General features: G+C 43.3%; 1 protein-coding gene across 3 annotated transcripts in view; it reads right to left on the minus strand.

Moving 5' to 3' along the window:
• The window catches only part of PRKAG3 (protein kinase AMP-activated non-catalytic subunit gamma 3), an 81,370-nt gene that overhangs the window by 11,170 nt on the left and 48,955 nt on the right, over positions 1 to 21,245 (minus strand). For all 3 annotated transcript variants that reach the window (XR_008847043.1, XR_008847044.1, XM_056534814.1), the window contains exons 8-9: positions 21,068 to 21,194; positions 8,897 to 9,062 (exon numbers count right to left, since the gene is read on the minus strand). Coding sequence is in view for 1 of the 3 variants with exons in the window: in XM_056534814.1 (XP_056390789.1) it covers positions 8,897 to 9,062; positions 21,068 to 21,194 (293 nt within the window). In the remaining 2 variants the exon portion in view is untranslated. The remainder of the gene's footprint in view (positions 1 to 8,896; positions 9,063 to 21,067; positions 21,195 to 21,245) is intronic.

Consider the following 21,245-nt stretch of genomic DNA (forward strand, 5'->3'; position numbering starts at 1 on the left):
GGAGCAGTATTATAGTAGTTATATTCTTGTATATAGGAGCAGTATTATAGTAGTTATATTCTTGTATATGGGGCAGTATTATAGTAGTTATATTCTTGTATATAGGAGCAGTATTATAGTAGTTATATTCTTGTATATAGGAGCAGTATTATAGTAGTTATATTCTTGTATATAGGAGCAGTATTATAGTAGTTATATTCTTGTACATAGGGGGCAGTATTATAGTAGTTATATTCTTGTATATAGGAGCAGTATTATAGTAGTTATATTCTTGTATATAGGAGCAGTATTATAGTAGTTATATTCTTGTACATAGGGGGCAGTATTATAGTAGTTATATTCTTGTATATAGGGGCAGTATTATAGTAGTTATATTCTTGTATATAGGAGCAGTATTATAGTAGTTATATTCTTGTATATAGGAGCAGTATTATAGTAGTTATATTCTTGTATATAGGAGCAGTATTATAGTAGTTATATTCTTGTATATAGGAGCAGTATTATAGTAGTTATATTCTTGTATATAGGAGCAGTATTATAGTAGTTATATTCTTGTATATAGGAGCAGTATTATAGTAGTTATATTCTTGTATATAGGAGCAGTATTATAGTAGTTATATTCTTGTATATAGGAGCAGTATTATAGTAGTTATATTCTTGTATATGGGGCAGTATTATAGTAGTTATATTCTTGTATATAGGAGCAGTATTATAGTAGTTATATTCTTGTATATAGGGGGCAGTATTATAGTAGTTATATTCTTGTATATAGAAGCAGTATTATAGTAGTTATATTCTTGTATATAGGAGCAGTATTATAGTAGTTATATTCTTGTATATAGGAGCAGTATTATAGTAGTTATATTCTTGTATATGGGGCAGTATTATAGTAGTTATATTCTTGTATATAGGAGCAGTATTATAGTAGTTATATTCTTATATATAGGAGCAGTATTATAGAAGTTATATTCTTGTATATAGGAGCAGTATTATAGTAGTTATATTCTTGTATATAGGAGCAGTATTATAGTAGTTATATTCTTGTATATGGGGCAGTATTATAGTAGTTATATTCTTGTATATAGGAGCAGTATTATAGTAGTTATATTCTTATATATAGGAGCAGTATTATAGTAGATATATTCTTGTATATAGGAGCAGTATTATAGTAGTTATATTCTTGTATATAGGAGCAGTATTATAGTAGTTATATTCTTATATATAGGAGCAGTATTATAGTAGTTATATTCTTGTATATAGGAGGCAGTATTATAGTAGTTATATTCTTGTATATAGGAGCAGTATTATAGTAGTTATATTCCTGTATATAGGGGGCAGTATTATAGTAGTTATATTCTTGTATATAGGAGCAGTATTATAGTAGTTATATTCTTGTATATAGGAGCAGTATTATAGTAGTTACATTCTTGTATATAGGAGTGGTATTATAGTAGTTATATTCTTGTATATAGGAGCAGTATTATAGTAGTTATATTCTTGTATATAGGAGCAGTATTATAGTAGTTATATTCTTGTATATAGGAGCAGTATTATAGTAGTTATATGCTTGTATATAGGGGCAGTATTATAGTAGTTATATTCTTGTATATAGGAGCAGTATTATAGTAGTTATATTCTTGTATATAGGAGCAGTATTATAGTAGTTATATTCTTGTATATAGGAGCAGTATTATAGTAGTTCTTTTCTTGTATATAGGGGCAGTATTATAGTAGTTATATTCTTGTATATAGGAGCAGTATTATAGTAGTTATATTCTTGTATATATGAGGCAGTATAGTAATAGTTATATTCTTGTATATAGGAGGCAGTATAATAATAGTTATATTCTTGTATATAGGAGGCAGTATTATAGTAGTTATATTCTTGTATATAGGAGCAGTATTATAGTAGTTATATTCTTGTATATAGGGGCAGTATTATAGTAGTTATATTCTTGTATATAGGAGGCAGTATTATAGTAGATATATTCTTGTATATAGGAGCGGTATTATAGAAGTTATATTTTGGTAGTTAATATTTGTATATAGCTGGAAGCCATTATAAATGCAAAGATATAACAGGGAATGTCACAGATTTTATAGGATCACAAACATTTATTTATAGGTAGACAATCTATAAAGTTAATATTATACATTGATATAAGGCGCTGTATAGTTGACACTGGTTGCCATGTACTTTGTATCTGATTTACTATGCACTTGCTGCGCTATTTATAACCGTAAATGCCTCGGTGTGTTCACAAATAGCAGCTGTAGATGGATGACATGGACATTGCTCTCACCCCTTTTAGCAGGGTCTTTAGACTTCAACCAGGGTTCACAGAGTTTTCGTAAATACACGTTGAAAAAGTGCAAAAGGCTCCATATTATTTTGCTGGAGTAGCCGCTTTTCACTGTTTAGTGCAGCCTCTGCGCCCCCAAGCCCTTAGTCACTGTCGTACATGCATTTCTTCTTGTAGAGCATTTACCTAAATCCACCTATTCTAAGAAATTGGTTAAAGGGGTTATCCAGGAAAAAACGTATTTTATATATCAACTGGCTCCAAAAAGTTAAACAGATTTGTAAATTACTTCTATTAAAAAATCTTAATCCTTTCAGTACTTATGAGCTGCTGAAGTTGAGTTGTTCTTTTCTGTCTAAGTGCTCTCTGATGACACCTGTCTCGGGAACCGCCCAGTTTAGAAGCAAATCCCCATAGCAAACCTCTTCTACTCTGTGCAGTTCCCGAGACAAGCAGAGATGTCAGCAGAGAGCACTGTTGCCAGATAGAAAACAATAACTCAACTTCAGCAGCTGATAATTATTAGAAGGATTAAGATTTTTTTAATAGAAGTAATTTACAAATCTGATTAACTTTCTGGAGCCAGTTGATATAAAAAAAAAAAATTCCTGGAATACTGCTTTAAAGTTTTCCAAAGCTTTTTGTTTTTACAATTTTTTTTTTTTTTTTACCTGTTTCCAGGAAAGCTGGGTGCCAACTGAGCACTGGCATATTGTGAGATTCTGAAAAGTCATTCTGCATGGTGAAGAGTAACATCATCCTGTAAAAAATGACGACCACACAAACCTGCCCCCTGTGGTTCTCTGAGGGATTGTCGCTTCCCTTTCGCCACACAAGAATGAATGGGAAAAGGGAGAGGCCCTAGCCTGGCGGAAGACTTCTGTATATTTATTAGCACATACAGCCCCCGGTATAAGACTCCAGTGCTTCCTGTTAGTAACTTCTATAACTCACTAAACTTTCCGGACAGGAAGCCTTCAAAGGGGTACTCCGGTGGAAAACTTTTTTTTTTTTATCAACTGGTGCCAGAAACTTAAACAGATTTTAAAATGACTTCTATTAAAAAATCTTAATCCTTCCAGTACTTTTTAGGGGCTGTATACTACAGAGGAAAATTCTTTTCTTTTTAGATTTCTCTTCTGTCACGACCACAGTGCTCTCTGCTGACATCTCTGTCCATTTTAGGAACAGTCCAGAGCAGGAGAAAATCCCCATAGCAAACATATGCTGCTCTGGACAATTCCTAAAATGGACAGCAGAGGTCAGCAGAGAGCACTGTGGTCCGGACAGAAGAGAAATCCAAAAAGAAAAGCATTTCCTCTGTAGTATACAGCCCCTAAAAAGTACTGGAAGGATTAAGATTTTTTAATAGAAGTGATTTACAAATCTGTTTAAAGGAGATCCGTAGTGCAATATATCTTATCCCCATCTGAAGGATAGGGGATAAGTTATAGATCACAGAGGGTTCGAGCGCTGGGCCCCCCCTGGGATCTTCTGGATGGGGCCGCCACAGTATGCTGGAAAGGGGGCGTTCCGCCCCGCATGACGCGGTGGCCGACACGCCCCCTCCATGTACCACTTAGAGATACATGGAGGGGGCATGTCTATACACAGTCCAAGGACTGGATTAAAGGGGTACTCCCGAGGAAAACTTTTTTTTTTTTTTTAATCAACTGGTGCCAGAAATTTAAAGGAGTACTCCAGCGTAACATAACTTATCCCCTGCAGGAACTGCAGTTTGGTCCCCAGCAGAAAGCTGCGGCCCCGTCCAGGAGATCCCGTGGGGCCCCAGTGCTCGGCCCCCCCGCAATCTATAACTTGTCCCCTATCCTTTGGATAGGGGATAAGTTATGTTGTGCTGGAGTACTCCTTTAACTTTCTGGCACCAGTTGATAAAAAAAAAAAAAAAAGAGTTTTCCCCTTTAATGCGGTCCTTGGACTGTGTATAAAGACCATGGAGTAGAATCTGCCAAGAAGCGAAGGGTTGGATTAGTAGTCTCCAAACTGTGGACCTCCAGATGTTGCAAAACTGCAACTCCCAGCATGCCCGGACAGCCGTTGGCTGTCCGGGCATGCTGGGAGTTGTAGTTTTGCAGTGTGAACTGAGATGTCTCCATGAAGAGCTGTGGGATGTGGTCCTCACTATGTAGAGCTGGGCCTCTAATTGACTTTAAAGGGGTATTCCAGGCAAAAACTTTTTTTTATATATCAACTGGCTCTGGAAAGTTAAACAGATTTGTAAATCTTAATCCTTCCAATAGTTATTAGCTTCTGAAGTTGAGTTGCTGTTTTCTGTCTAACTGCCTTCTGAGGACTTACGTCCCGGGAGCTGTCCAGCTCCTATGGGGATATTCTCCCATCATGCAAGGGATATTCTCCCATCATGCACAGCTCCCGTGACGTGACATCATCATTGAGCCGTTAGACAGAAAACTTCAGAAGCTAATAACTATTGGAAGGATTAAGATTTTTTAATAGAAGTAATTAACAGATTTGTTTAACTTTCCAGAGCCAGTTGATATATATATTAAAAAAAAAAGTTTTTGCCTGGAATACCCCTTTAACATGGAGCGTAAGGCCAGGGACGTGCACAGGTTGACTAGAAAGGGGGCTTGAGGCCCTGCCCTTTTGACGTTACTCCTAAAAGTGCCCTGGACAGTGCTGGGCAGCCTGGCATCATTATGTGGACATTTATATAAATAATTCTGGGAAGTGCCCTTTTTTTCCCCAGATCAGCCCCTGTGCACGTCCCCGCATAAGGCTGTCTTTACATGGTGGTGTTTCCGTGCAAAATTCTGCCGGACAATTCTACTCGGAAATTCCACAAAATTTGCTGCACATTGAATTGAAATTGGGATTCCACTGTCCCATTCACATGGCAGAATTTAAGCTACGGAATTTTCAGAATTCCAGGCGGAATCCCATTAGGCTCAATGGGGCTTTGAACTTCGGCAGAATTCTGTGTTTTGAGCACACGGAAATCCCGAGTGTGAGCAGGTGCTCGTACTCACCAGCCTTAGACAAATCAGCACATGTGAGTGTGATTCCCGAGTGTGAGCAGGTGCCCGTACTCACCAGCCTTAGACAAATCAGCACATGTGAGTGTGATTCCCGAGTGTGAGCAGGTGCCCGTACTCACCAGCCTTAGACAAATCAGTACATGTGAGTGTGATTCCCGAGTGTGAGCAGGTGCTCGTACTCACCAGCCTTAGACAAATCAGCACATGTGAGTGTGATTTCTGAGTGTGAGCAGGTGCTCGTACTCACCAGCCTTAGACAAATCAGCACATGTGAGTGTGATTTCTGAGTGTGAGCAGGTGCTCGTACTCACCAGCCTTAGACAAATCAGCACATGTGAGTGTGATTCCCGAGTGTGAGCAGGTGCTCGTACTCACCAGCCTTAGACAAATCAGCACATGTGAGTGTGATTCCCGAGTGTGAGCAGGTGCTCGTACTCACCAGCCTTAGACAAATCAGCACATGTGAGTGTGATTCCCGAGTGTGAGCAGGTGCTCGTACTCACCAGCCTTAGACAAATCAGCACATGTGAGTGTGATTCCCGAGTGTGAGCAGGTGCCCGTACTCACCAGCCTTAGACAAATCAGCACATGTGAGTGTGATTCCCGAGTGTGAGCAGGTGCCCGTACTCACCAGCCTTAGACAAATCAGTACATGTGAGTGTGATTCCCGAGTGTGAGCAGGTGCTCGTACTCACCAGCCTTAGACAAATCAGCACATGTGAGTGTGATTTCTGAGTGTGAGCAGGTGCTCGTACTCACCAGCCTTAGACAAATCAGCACATGTGAGTGTGATTTCTGAGTGTGAGCAGGTGCTCGTACTCACCAGCCTTAGACAAATCAGCACATGTGAGTGTGATTCCCGAGTGTGAGCAGGTGCTCGTACTCACCAGCCTTAGACAAATCAGCACATGTGAGTGTGATTCCCGAGTGTGAGCAGGTGCTCGTACTCACCAGCCTTAGACAAATCAGCACATGTGAGTGTGATTCCCGAGTGTGAGCAGGTGCTCGTACTCACCAGCCTTACACAAATCAGCACATGTGAGTGTGATTCCCGAGTGTGAGCAGGTGCCCGTACTCACCAGCCTTAGACAAATCAGCACATGTGAGTGTGATTCCCGAGTGTGAGCAGGTGCTCGTACTCACCAGCCTTAGACAAAATCAGCACATGTGAGTGTGATTCCCGAATGTGAGCAGATGCTCGTACTCACCAGCCTTAGACAAATCAGCACATGTGAGTGTGATTCCCGAGTGTGAGCAGGTGCTCGTACTCACCAGCCTTAGACAAATCAGCACATGTGAGTGTGATTCCCGAGTGTGAGCAGGTGCCCGTACTCACCAGCCTTAGACAAATCAGCACATGTGAGTGTGATTCCCGAGTGTGAGCAGCTGCTCGTACTCACCAGCCTTAGACAAATCAGCACATGTGAGTGTGATTCCCGAGTGTGAGCAGGTGCTCGTACTCACCAGCCTTAGACAAATCAGCACATGTGAGTGTGATTCCCGAGTGTGAGCAGGTGCTCGTACTCACCAGCCTTAGACAAATCAGCACATGTGAGTGTGATTCCCGAGTGTGAGCAGGTGCCCGTACTCACCAGCCTTAGACAAATCAGCACATGTGAGTGTGATTCCCGAGTGTGAGCAGCTGCTCGTACTCACCAGCCTTAGACAAATCAGCACATGTGAGTGTGATTCCCGAGTGTGAGCAGGTGCTCGTACTCACCAGCCTTAGACAAATCAGCACATGTGAGTGTGATTCCCGAGTGTGAGCAGGTGCCCGTACTCACCAGCCTTAGACAAATCAGCACATGTGAGTGTGATTCCCGAGTGTGAGCAGGTGCCCGTACTCACCAGCCTTAGACAAATCAGCACATGTGAGTGTGATTCCCGAGTGTGAGCAGGTGCTTGTACTCACCAGCCTTAGAAATCACACTCACATGTGCTGATTTTGTCTAAGGCTGGTGAGTACAAGCACCTGCTCACACTCAGAAATCACACTCACATATGCTGATTTTGTCTGAGTACTCACCAGCCTTAGACAAATCAGCACATGTGAGTGTGATTCCCGAGTGTGAGCAGGTGCTCGTACTCACCAGCCTTAGACACAAATCAGTACATGTGAGTGTGATTCCCGAGTGTGAGCAGGTGCTCGTACTCACCAGCCTTAGACAAATCAGCACATGTGAGTGTGATTCCTGAGTGTGAGCAGGTGCTCGTACTCACCAGCCTTAGACAAATCAGCACATGTGAGTGTGATTCCCGAGTGTGAGCAGGTGCTCGTACTCACCAGCCTTAGACAAATCAGCACATGTGAGTGTGATTCCCGAGTGTGAGCAGGTGCTCGTACTCACCAGCCTTAGACAAATCAGCACATGTGAGTGTGATTCCCGAGTGTGAGCAGGTGCTCGTACTCACCAGCCTTAGACAAATCAGCACATGTGAGTGTGATTCCCGAGTGTGAGCAGGTGCTCGTACTCACCAGCCTTAGACAAATCAGTACATGTGAGTGTGATTCCCGAGTGTTAGCAGGTGCTCGTACTCACCAGCCTTAGACAAATCAGCACATGTGAGTGTGATTTCTGAGTGTGAGCAGGTGCTCGTACTCACCAGCCTTAGACAAAATCAGCACATGTGAGTGTGATTCCCGAGTGTGAGCAGATGCTCGTACTCACCAGCCTTAGACAAATCAGCACATGTGAGTGTGATTCCCGAGTGTGAGCAGGTGCTTGTACTCACCAGCCTTAGAAATCACACTCACATGTGCTGATTTTGTCTAAGGCTGGTGAGTACAAGCACCTGCTCACACTCAGAAATCACACTCACATATGCTGATTTTGTCTGAGTGTGAGCAGGTGCTCGTACTCACCAGCCTTAGACAAATCAGCACATGTGAGTGTGATTCCCGAGTGTGAGCAGGTGCTCGTACTCACCAGCCTTAGACACAAATCAGTACATGTGAGTGTGATTCCCGAGTGTGAGCAGGTGCTCGTACTCACCAGCCTTAGACAAATCAGCACATGTGAGTGTGATTCCTGAGTGTGAGCAGGTGCTCGTACTCACCAGCCTTAGACAAATCAGCACATGTGAGTGTGATTCCTGAGTGTGAGCAGGTGCTCGTACTCACCAGCCTTAGACAAATCAGCACATGTGAGTGTGATTTCTGAGTGTGAGCAGGTGCTCGTACTCACCAGCCTTAGACAAAATCAGCACATGTGAGTGTGATTCCCGAGTGTGAGCAGGTGCTCGTACTCACCAGCCTTAGACAAAATCAGCACATGTGAGTGTGATTCCCGAGTGTGAGCAGATGCTCGTACTCACCAGCCTTAGACAAATCAGCACATGTGAGTGTGATTCCCGAGTGTGAGCAGGTGCTTGTACTCACCAGCCTTAGAAATCACACTCACATATGCTGATTTTGTCTAAGGCTGGTGAGTACAAGCACCTGCTCACACTCAGACAAAATCAGCACATGTGAGTGGGATTCCTGAGTGTGAGCAGCTGCTCGTACTCACCAGCCTTAGACAAATCAGTACATGTGAGTGTGATTCCTGAGTGTGAGCAGGTGCTCGTACTCACCAGCCTCGTTCACTACAGGAAGCGCTGACACTCTCCTCTCCACAAAGGTCTCCAGGGCGCTGTAAATGGTCGATGTATCGTGAATTATTGCGACGTCTCTGAAGGTGCCGATCCGCAACTCCTCAATGGTCCTTTGCAGGAAGCGTGGCCGGGGAATGGTGTCCCCCTAGAAACGGGTCCAAAGAAGGTGAAAACATGTATAAGTGAGTACTATATTCTAAATCTACATCATATTGTATGATAATCAAGTCACCATCTGATTGGGTTCACAGACGTATACAAACATATTTTAGCGTAAGTAATACAGCGGCAAGCCCTGGCATGACTGTGGATCTGATCACCAAACTGTGGTGTCCAAGCACCAAAGACTGTCCTGTGGGGTGCGGATCTCCTCGGGCATGCCTGCTGCACCTGTGTTGGGCCCACTGTGGAAATGTATTATGTTCAAGCACTTGTACTCATTATATCTACTGTGTATTATTTATGTACTGTGCCTTTAAGATAGAAAGATACAGTATTAACCAGGTGGCCCTGTCTGCACAATGGGAACCCGTAAATTGACCAGTATATGGAAAGGCCTGCGCAGCTGGCCTGTAATTGTGGGAGGAGCGGGATGACTATAAAACTCACGGCTCTCCTCCCTTCATTGACGCCGTGGGTTCTTCGCTGAGGGTGTCACGTGATGTCGGCAGGAAGTGAAGTCACGTTCCCACCGGTCAGCTGACGGCACGAGTCAGCTGACAGGAACCTCGCTTCAGCCGGCATGGGGGGGGTAAGTGGCTGTGGCTGACCGGGGGTAACGCTGGCGGTTCCCGGACTCCGGAGGTGAGCCGGAGTTCAGGGAAACCCTTGGTCAGCCCGGCCCCAGGTTATTGTATTACATATCTGCATTCGCCGGTAGCATTTTACGGTTTTCAGCTGCATATGATTACTTACGGCTTGCTGCGCATGTATATGGCTAATTGTTATGCGAACAGCCTCCTGCACGAGCATATCATTACCGCATTAGGTGTACGGCTTGCTGCGCATGTATGTGTTCTCTTATGGCTTGCTTTATTATGTGTTCAGCCTTCTATACGTGCATTTCATTACCGCACTATGTGAACAGCCTCCTGCACGTGCATATCATTACCGCACTATGTGAACAGCCTCCTGCACGTGCATATCATTACCGCACTATGTGAACGGCCTCCTGCACGTGCATATCATTACCGCACTATGTGAACGGCCTCCTGCACGTGCATATCATTACCGCATTATGTGAACGGCTTGCTGCACATGCATACGATTACTTTATGTGAACAGACTCCTGCACGTGCAGATCATTGCCGCGCCATGTGAACGGCTTGCTGCGCATGTATATGATTACTGCATTGTGTGATCAGTCTCCTGCACATGTATATCATTACCGCACTGTGTGATAGGCTTCTTGCATATGTATTTGATTGCTGCATTGTGTGAACAGTCTCCTGCACATGTATATCATTACTGCACTATGATTACTGCATTGTGTGAACAGTCTCCTGCACATGTATATCATTACTGCACTATGATTACTGCATTGTGTGAACAGTCTCCTGCACATGTATATCATTACTGCACTATGATTACTGCATTGTGTGAACAGTCTCCTGCACATGCATATCATTATCGCACTGTGTTAGGCCTCTCGCACATGTATTTGATTGCTGCATTGTGTGAACAGTCTCCTGCACATGTATATCATTACTGCACTATGTGTTAGGCTTCTTGCACATGTATATGATTACCGCGCTACGTGATAGGCTTCTTGCTCATGCATATCATTACCGCACTATGTGTTAGGCTTCTTGCACATGTATATCATTACCGCACTATGGGTTAGGCTTCTTGCACATGTTTATCATTACCGCACTATGTGAGCAGTCTCCTGTACATGTATATCATTACCGCACTATGTGATCAGTCTCCTGCACATGTATAACATTACCGCTCTATGTGAACAGTCTCCTGCACATATATATCATTATCACATTTTGTAGTTCTGTGCTGCGGGGAGGATCTATATGTGTCTCCCGTATACCGAGACTCGCACACCTTTACACTCAATCGGTCTCACCGCTCCGCCCCACCCTGTGGCCTTATGCTTCACCCCCACAGCTGCCAATCTGGTCAGTCTTAGGCACGCTACACCAACAGCTGCGCTCACCTCCAACCTTTGTCTCTTAACTAACTTCCTCACAGTTTACTTTTATTTATATTTCTGTGTTTCCGGGCGGTGTGCCTCCAGCTGTTGTGAAGCTACGATTCTCGCTTATAGGAATCATGCCGTAGGGTTCATGCTGTACACATCCTGGTACCCATGCACGTTGGTAGGATTCATGCCGGTAACATTTATACGCCACACACGCTTTTAGGGTTCATTCGTTCTCTACGCACTTGTAGTTTTATACCGTACACACGCTTTTAGGGTCATACTGTACACCCCCTTTGTAAGGTTTATACTGCACACACGCTTGTATGATTCATACAGTACACACTTGTAGTGTTTATACCGTTTACTTGCCTACAGGTTTCATACTGTACACTCGCTTGTAGGATTATATTGTACATTCACCCTTAGGGTTCATGCTGTACGCTTGCTTGTAGCATTCATACTGCACTCACACTTGCGCATAGTTCGGGGGTGCATGCTTGTAGCATTTACTCTATACACACGCTTGTACATACTTGTAGCACTATGCTGCGTACACACTTATAAGATTCATGCTGTACACAGTACACACTGTACACACGCTTGTTGGATTCTTACTTTACACGCGTTAGGATTATGCAGTACATTCGCGGTAGCTTTTATACGGTACACTCGCTCGCATAATTCATAAAGTTCATGCGGTGCATACCAATGTAGCATCCATTCTGTACACTTGCTCGTAGGTTACGTGGTATACACGCTTGTACTCGCCTGCAGGGTTCTTACTACACACGCTCTTGTAGGAGTCATGTTGTACACACTCATAGGATTCATACTTTGTACACGCTCATACGAGTCACACTGTACGCACGTTTATAGTATTACATGGCCCACGCTCATAAGATTACTACTGAGTATGCACTCATAAGGTTCGTGCTGCACACCCGCTCGCAGGACCTGTATCACGCATGTTTGGAGGGTTATATTACTCGGGTGCACGCGGGAATCAGGCTGCGCGTGCACTCGTGGCATGTGTTCTGTACATGCACTTGCGCTATTTGTGAAGTTCGTACGCCCGCAGTTTTGTGCAGCGCACATGCTCATACAGCACATGGGGTGTGGCCCTGTACGCAGGTATGTGGTTATAATAGTTACTACTTGCCGGCATTTTCTCTGCCATCAGGTCGTGGTTAGCTTCAGGCATTCACTGGTGGTCTATACGCGTTTATGGTTGGCCCGAGTATAGGTTCATCAAGTTGGTGGTATAGCCATGCTTAGCGGTTTACTTCAGTTTCACACGGGGCTGACCCAGTAAACCGTTGCAGACGGGGTATGTCTCATTATCGTTGGTACTGACATGCCTTCTGAACGACACTGACACTACGCATAGGTGGTATTTACCTGTTAAGCCTGTCATGTTACAGAAAGGGTACGTCGCATAATTGTTATGACTGACACGCCACACATAGGTGATGTATACCCATCATGCCTGCCACGCCTGCAGGGAGTACGTTGCACGGTTGTTACTGACACGCCTTCAGAACAGCAATAACGCCACACGTAGGTGATAAGATTTGTTTTATTATCCAAGTAATCACCTCATGAACCTGACACGTCTTCAGGTTGTGTTTACTTGTGTCGTCGGTGCACCTCTTTTACGATATAGTCACGTTCTCAAAAATCGGAATTCACGATGTTTTGGGTTGTAATGGTACTCGTATGAACTTTCGCACTTACCACTGGGCACACACTTATCTAGACTCAGTTACGCATATAATTCTCGTCCGACACATCTTCGCATACTTTCCCTCTCTCCTGGTTTAAAGAGTTTCTTATTGTTGTCCAAGTAATCACCTCATGAACCTGACACACTTTCAGGTTGTGATTGCTTGCGTTGTCGATGCGCTCCTTTCTCTGTGTAGTCATGTCCCAAAAATGTACTTCATGGTGTTCTAGGTTGATATGGTACTCGTTTAACGTTTCGCATTTGTCACCGGGCGCATACTCGTTTAGACCCGGTTACGCATACGATTCTCGTCCGACACGTCTTCGCATACTTTCCCTCTGTTCTGGTTTAAAGTGTCGTACATTGTTCTCCAAGTAATCACCTCATGAACCTGACACGCTTTCAGGTTGTGATTGCTTGCGTTGTCGATGCGCTCCTTTCTATGTGTAGTCATGTCCCAAAAAGGTGCTTCATGGTGTTCTAGGTTGATATGGTACTCGTTTAACGTTTCGCATTTGTCACCGGGCGCATACTCGTTTAGACCCGGTTACGCATACGATTCTCGTCCGACACGTCTTCGCATACTTTCCCTCTGTTCTGGTTTAAAGTGTCGTACATTGTTCTCCAAGTAATCACCTCATGAACTTGACACGCTTTCAGGTTGTGATTGCTTGCGTTGTCGATGCGCTCCTTTCTATGTGTAGTCATGTCCCAAAAAGGTGCTTCATGGTGTTCTAGGTTGATATGGTACTCGTTTAACGTTTCGCACTTGTCACCGGGCGCATACTCGTCTAGGCCCGGTTACGCATACGATTCTCGTCCAACACGTCTTCGCATACTTTCCCTCTGTTCTGGTTTAAAGAGTTGATTATTGTTGTCCAAGTAATCACCTCATGAACCTGACACGCTTTCAGGTTGTGATTGCTTGCGTTGTCGATGCGCTCCTTTTTCCGTGTAGTCTCGTTCCTAAAGATGCTCTTCAGGGTGTTCTAGGTTGTTAAGGTACTTGTATAACGTTTCGCTCTTGTCACCGGGCACATACTTGTCTAGGTCTGTCACGTATACAATTCTCACCCGTCACGTCTTCGGATACTCTCTCTCTGTCCTGGTGTTAGACGGTCAGCCATGTTATAGATAAATGAGCTTGGCTAGACGGTTAGTTTGGCTGTCCCTACTACATACATTTACTTTCGCATGTGCTCACGTTGAAGGAGTCCAGTATATTGCAGCAGATGCCTTGTCCGCTAATACGCAAAAATTTATGGTACGGCGTGGAACTCGTTTTCCAAATCCAGATCCAAGCACGCCGAGGGCGACAAGATTTCAGTTCCCTTCCTATTAGCATATGTCGGGTTTTGCCATTCCACACTGCATTTATCCCACAATACTTTTAAGAGTTATCTAGCCGGTATCCAACACCATTTATCCTTGACCAATACCCGTAGTTACTCCATACTCTCTTCTCGCTTGGTGAAGTCCGCTCTGAAGGGCATCCTTGAGAAGGAAGTCCCTCGCAGCCCAGTCAGACAACCAATCACAGGCAACGTGTTCAGGCAGTTGTCCGACTTGTTAGACCCCACACCATTGGGTATCCGTGATAGCCTCACATTAAATGCGGCCGTGTACCTTGCCTGTTATGGGTTTCTCAGACCGGGTGAGTGTACAACTCGGACCATTAACGCGCCCTATCCTAAGGTCAGTCAGCTGTCACATGTCTCTGATCATTTCCAGCTGTCCCTCAGTCAGACCAAGACCTCGTCACCGGGTCAAACTGTGGTTGTTCGGTTTTCCCCACCGTGCACAAAGGGTGTCCTGCCACAGTCCTCCGTAAATTGTTGAATGCCTGTGTAACCTATCAGCTGACGACCCTTTACTCCATCTCAGGTCCAACCCGCTAACTACTTCTCAGTTCATCAAACATTTACGCATTTCGGTCGGGTCGCTGGGAGGAGTCCCGACTTCATTATCCGGTCACTCCTTCCGTATTGGCGCAGCTACAGCCAATTCTAAGCACGGGGTCCCAGCCCACGTAATCATGAAATTAGGATGTTGGAAATGCGGATGCTACATGCAGTATTTCCCTAACCCTCGCAAAGAAATGGCTAGCGCATTCCAGTCTCTTGTGTTGTAATCCGCAATAAACAAATGTTTGTTTAAATCCGGGTTTTGCCCTCTTTTCCAGGCATATTCTTTACGCCGCAGTTATGGCACACTCCAAACTGCTTAGTTCAGGTTGATAGGTTATTGGTTACAGTTGGTTGTTAGGTTAGTATTAGGGTTTTACGCATTTCAGTCATGTAGCGACGACCACAAATGGAAAGGCCTGCGCAGCTGGCCTGTAATTGTGGGAGGAGCGGGATGACTATAAAACTCACGGCTCTCCTCCCTTCATTGACGCCGTGGGTTCTTCGCTCCCACCCGCCCCCCCTTATTTTCATTCCATCACACTTACCACAGGGTATGCCCTCTTTTCCAGGCATATTCTTTACGCCGCAGTTATGGCACACTCCAAACTGCTTAGTTCAGGTTGATAGGTTATTGGTTACAGTTGGTTGTTAGGTTAGTATTAGGGTTTTACGCATTTCAGTCATGTAGCGACGACCACAAATATAGTGTAGGGGGGGAGGAGTTTCCCCAGTTCAGTCTAAGTCCAGTCTAAGAGTAAGGAGTGTGTTGAGTTCAGTGTGGAGAGGAGATGGAAGTCGAGTGTGGAGAATCCCGAGGGAAGAAAATATCTTGCAAGTCAGCCCCGCCATTCTGCAAGTGTTCCCCCGTACAGCGGTAAGTCAAGCCCTAGCGGTGATAGTGATTGGCCCTTGTCAGAACCCTAGTCAGCGTGGGATATCTTCCAGTCTAAAGTCTATATCAATCAAGTGGGTGAAGAGCACCATAAGTCCCAGCAAGGGCTCCCAAAGGGTTACACTGCATCCCTTCTACTCTACTCCATACTGTGTGTAATACCATCTGTACCTGTTTAGTAAAGACAGTTATCCATAACCTGACGTCAGTGTGTTTCTTACCCCCGTGTCTGGTCCAGGAGAAGCTGTCTCCACCTCGGACCGTGTATAGGCTAACGGTGCCCTGGCGTCACTAAGTGATAAGAATTAGTGTTGGGCGCGAATATCCGCATTTCGAATTTTTATCGAGAATATCGCAAATTCGCGAATATTGCGAATATATTCGCAATATATTCGAAATTGCGAATATTCGCTTTTTTTCTTCATAGTCGCATATTCCTTCTTTTCGCTTGTGGGCCAATTAGAATGATGCAAATACACTTGTCAGAGGTTATCAACAACATCCCTAGCAACCAATAGTAAAGTTGCCCACCCCCTCACTGTTTTTTTCCTCGAATATGCAAATATAACGAATACGGGAAATTCGCGAATATAGGACAAATATTCGTCTATATATTTGCAAAATATCGCAAATTCTAATATGGGCAATGCCGCTCATCACTAATAAGAATTCCTTGCACCCCCGTGTCACCACACAACCTGGCCTTACTACAGATGAAAATATGGCATAAGTATTATGAAAGCGTGAACGCATAATCCAAAGCTCAGGCTGTGGTTCCATCGCTCCCCCATGCTTTATAGTGCAGTTTTGCTTGTATAAGCACAAGTCAGCCCATATGCTGTACACATATATCTCCAGGGCTGACACCTACACACTAAACCACTGATCATCATCCTCACCCTGGTGACCCTGTAGTCGGACCCTGCTGACATGACATGACACCTGCTGTGGTCTCTGTTGTCCTGGTTTGGGCATATACACTGGGACACTGAGTGTCATCTATACTAAAAAGGGAAAACTGACCCTAAAACCCTGACCCTTGTGTACATCAACGTGTGTGAATCCTGTTACAAGTCTCAGGCTCGGGCAGTGGCGAGTAAGAAAATATAACGTACAGTATGCATGTGTGTATGTATATTAGTGTATGTGTATGAATATATGTATGTTCCGTATGCATATTTATATATGTATAGTTTGTATGTATGAATTTGTGTATTTATGAATATGTGTATGTATCTGTGTATGTATGAATATGTGTATGTATAAAAGAACATGTGTATGTATGTAAGTGTATGTATGTATGTAAGAATATGTGTATGTATGAATATGTGTATGTATGTAAGAATATATAAGTGTATGTATGTAAGTGTATGTATGTATGAATATGTGTATGTATGTAAGAATATGTGTATGTATGTATGAATATGTGTATGTATGTAAGAATATATAAGTGTATGTATGTATGTATGTATGTGTATGTATGTAAGAATATGTGTATGTATGTATGAATATGTGTATGTATGTAAGAATATATAAGTGTATGTATGTATGTAAGTGTATGTATGTATGAATATGTGTATGTATGTAAGAAAACATAAGTGTATGTATGTATGTATGTAAGTGTATGTATGTATGAATATGTGTATGTATGTAAGAATATGTGTATGTATGTAAGAATATGTGTATGTATGTATGAATATGTGTATGTATGTAAGAATATGTGTATGTATGAATATGTGTGGTGTCCCGATACCGCATCCTATGCGGTCCCTTTATGTATATGGGTCCCCATAGCCAGAGTCCTTAGGACATAGGAGTTCTTCACTAGCCCGCCCCTAGTCACCTCTCATAGAGATATGGTTATTTACTAGTATCTTAGGATTTTGTACATAAATAGATAGGTATAAGTGTATATAAATAGTTAATTACCTGTCAGCGTAGTGGAACAGGACCTGCGGGTCATGTGACTGAGTGAACTCTATGGTATTTCTGCTTGAGGACCTTTGGAGGTCCTTGTGACGTTGATCTCCCATCACTCCCTGTAACGGTGAGTGACAGTTGATTGGACCAATCCTAAACGGCCCTGCCCATATAAGGGGACGGACGGCGGCCATTAATCGCTCCTCTTGTTCCCGCACAGCCAAGCTGTAAGCATCTCTTTGGTTCCTGGCTACTGACGAGAGAGGATCTGCGCTGCTGTAATCAGTGAGTTTGGGCCTGAGCCTTGCGGCGATGGCTGATCAATGCTAAATCGAGAGTGTATCAATCCCCAGACACTCTGCAGCATCACCGGACCTAATTTAACCCCTAAATCCGGACGGATCTGCAATATCTACCCTAAATTCAGAGTCTTTCTAAGTACCTCATGGTCCGCAACAACTGTCAGTTACCGAGTGATTTAAGGACTGTTATATTAGACTGTTACTGTGCCTTGGATGTACCGGAAACACTTAAGTAAAGTTGTTCAAGTTCAAGTTAAATCTCCTCATGGACCTTCAGTCATTTCATGCACCTATCGTTACTGGGAAGGGCGGCGATAGGCCGGAGAATTACCTCAGCATACTAGCCCTTAGCCTGGCGTCACGAACTATTGGGTTAACATTAACCCCTCATATACCGATACAACATCCCCACTACTATACACCCCCAAGGGCTACCACATATGTGTATGTATGTAAGAATTAGTGTTGAGCGGCATAGGCCATATTCGAATTCGCGAATATTCGCGAATATATGGACGAATATTCGTCATATATTCGCGAATATTCGCATATTCGTCATATTTTCGTTTTATTTTCGCATATGCGAACATTCGCGTATACGAAAATTAACATGTGAACATTCGCATATACGAAAATTAACATACGCTAAAATTCGCATATGCGAAAATTAACATATGCTACTTTTCGCATATGCGAATGTTTGCACGCCAGTCTCACACAGTAGTATTACAGCCTTCTTTACACCACACAAGCTGGAAGCAGAGAGGGGTGATCACTGTGATGTGTACTGTGAAGAAAGAAAACAAACAAAAAAAAAAACGAATATTCGTAATTACGAATATATAGCGCTATATTCGCGAAATTCGCGAATTCGCGAATATGCGATATTCGCGAATAATATTGGAATTGCGAATATTCGCGAGCAACACTAGTAAGAATATGTCTATGTATGAATATGTATATGTAAGAATATGTCTATGTATGTATGTGTATGTATTTATGAATATGTGTATGTATGTAAGAATATGTGTATGTATGTAAGAATATGTGTATGTATGTATGAATATGTGTATGTATGTAAGAATATGTAAGTGTATGTATGTATGAATATGTGTGTATGTATGTGTGTATGAATATGTGTATGTATGTAAGAATATGTGTATGTATGTGTGTATAAATATGTGTATGTATGTGTATGTATGTAAGAATATGTGTATGTATGAATATGTCTATGTAAGAATATGTCTATGTATGTATTTATGAATATGTGTATGTATGTGAGAATGTGTATGTATGAATATGTGTATGTATGTAAGTGTATGTATGAATATGTGTATGTATGTAAGAATATGTGTATGTATGAATATGTGTATGTATGTAAGAATATGTGTATGTATGAATATGTGTATGTATGTAAGAATATGTGTATGTATGAATATGTGTATGTATGTAAGTGTATGTATGTATGAATATGTGTATGTATGTAAGAATATGTGTATGTATGAATATGTGTGTGTATGTAAGAATATGTCTATGTATGTATGTGTATGCTCCAGTATCACTTTCAAAAGGCCGGAGACAGGGACGTGCACAGACATTTTGGGGGGCACGGGCTCAAGTAGAAAAAAGGGCACTCCTCAAAAAAATAAAAAAGTTTGTAAAAACCTCACAAATGTTAATACAACACAATTCCTGAGATAAGGGACCTCTGACAGTCATGTCAGCTGAATGAGACCCCATCACTCCACAGAGGTCCCAATCAGTGAGGGCATCGTAGGGCACATGCATTAAAAGGGCAGGGGATTATGCCCCCTTTTAAGTCTATGTGGGCACGTCCCTGGCTGGAGATGTTTTGATGAAACTTGGTACAAATGGTCCTTACAGTATATGTTAAATAAAAATATAGTGGAGTTAAATCAACCCTAACCCAATACCTTTTGTGAGGGTGGAGGTTTTCGTCTGTAGTCCCTTGCAAGTCTATGATACTTCCAGTACATCTCCTAATCGTGTTACTCTTGGGCTGCAGAGATTGCCCAGGACTTTTAAACATCCTGAGGATTGTCCAGCAGGTGCAGAGAATAGTTATTGCAGAGGACAGGATATGAGGTTGGGATATAAGGAAAGGATATGAGGTCGGGATGTGAGAACAGGATAAGAGGACAGGATGTGAGGACGGGATATGAGGTTGGATATAGAAAGGAAATATGAGGATGGGATATGAGGCTTGGATATAAGGATGGGATATGGGGATGGGGAATGAGGACTGGATATGGGGTTAGGATATGAGGTTGGGATATGAGGACGGGACATGAGGTTGGGATATGAGGATGGGATATGGGGCCGATATGGGGATGGGATATGAGGACGGGAAATGAGGTTGGGATATGAATATAGGATATGAGGTTGGGATATGAGGATGGGATATGAGGTTTGGATATGGAGCGGATATGGGGATGGGATATGAGGACGGGAAATGAGGTTGGGATATGAATATAGGATATGAGGTTGGGATATGAGGATGGGATATGAGGTTTGGATATGGGGCGGATATGGGGATGGGATATGAGGTTGGGATATGAGGACGGGATATGAGGTTGGGATATGAAGATGGGATATGAGGTTGGGATATGGGGCGCATTTGAGGTTGGGATATGAGGTTGGGATATGGGGGGGATATGAGGTTGGGATATGGGGGGGATATGAGGTTGGGATATGGGGGGATATGAGGTTGGGATATGGGGGGGATATGAGGTTGGGATATGAGGATGGGATATGAGGTTGGGATATTGGGCGGATATGGGGATGGGATATGAGGACGGAATATGAAGACGGCATGTGAGCTCAGGAATGGGAAGACAAGTGTGTCATTGTTGCTTCTTCTCCCACAAGGTTTAGGTAGGAAGACCGGGCAGTGATAGTTAAAAATAAAAGATGTTGTGCATTCCGCAGCATTTCCGTTGCAAAAATTGCATCTTCTCATCCTATTTCGCCACTACTGTAAAAGCAGCGCATTTTACTCACAGAAAGTCCCCATCATTTTCACTACACATTACCCCAATGTAAGGGACCCACATGGACTCTTGACCTGGAAGACTCAGCCATTCATTTCCATGCTCATTTTTGGTGGTTGCTGGATTATCCTTCGGGGGACCCCTCTATCTGCACCAAACCAGACAACCCCGTATTTCACTGCAATACAAAACTCCACCCCTCCCCCCTTAAGGTATGTTTCTCCCGAGTCCTCTACTCACAAATATGTGCAGGAACTTTAGCAGGCGCTTGTGCGTCAGGATGTGGAGGATGTTGCCCGACACCGGCTCCATTACTGGTAAGCGGTGGATCTTGTTCTTGATGAGTGAATAGACGGCATGGAAGAGGCTGCGAGGAGATACAGCGTATAGTAGGTTACTACTAACCGCCACCAATAGG

Source organism: Hyla sarda, chromosome 8 (genome assembly GCF_029499605.1).
Source record: "Hyla sarda isolate aHylSar1 chromosome 8, aHylSar1.hap1, whole genome shotgun sequence".
NCBI lineage: Eukaryota > Metazoa > Chordata > Amphibia > Anura > Hylidae > Hyla > Hyla sarda.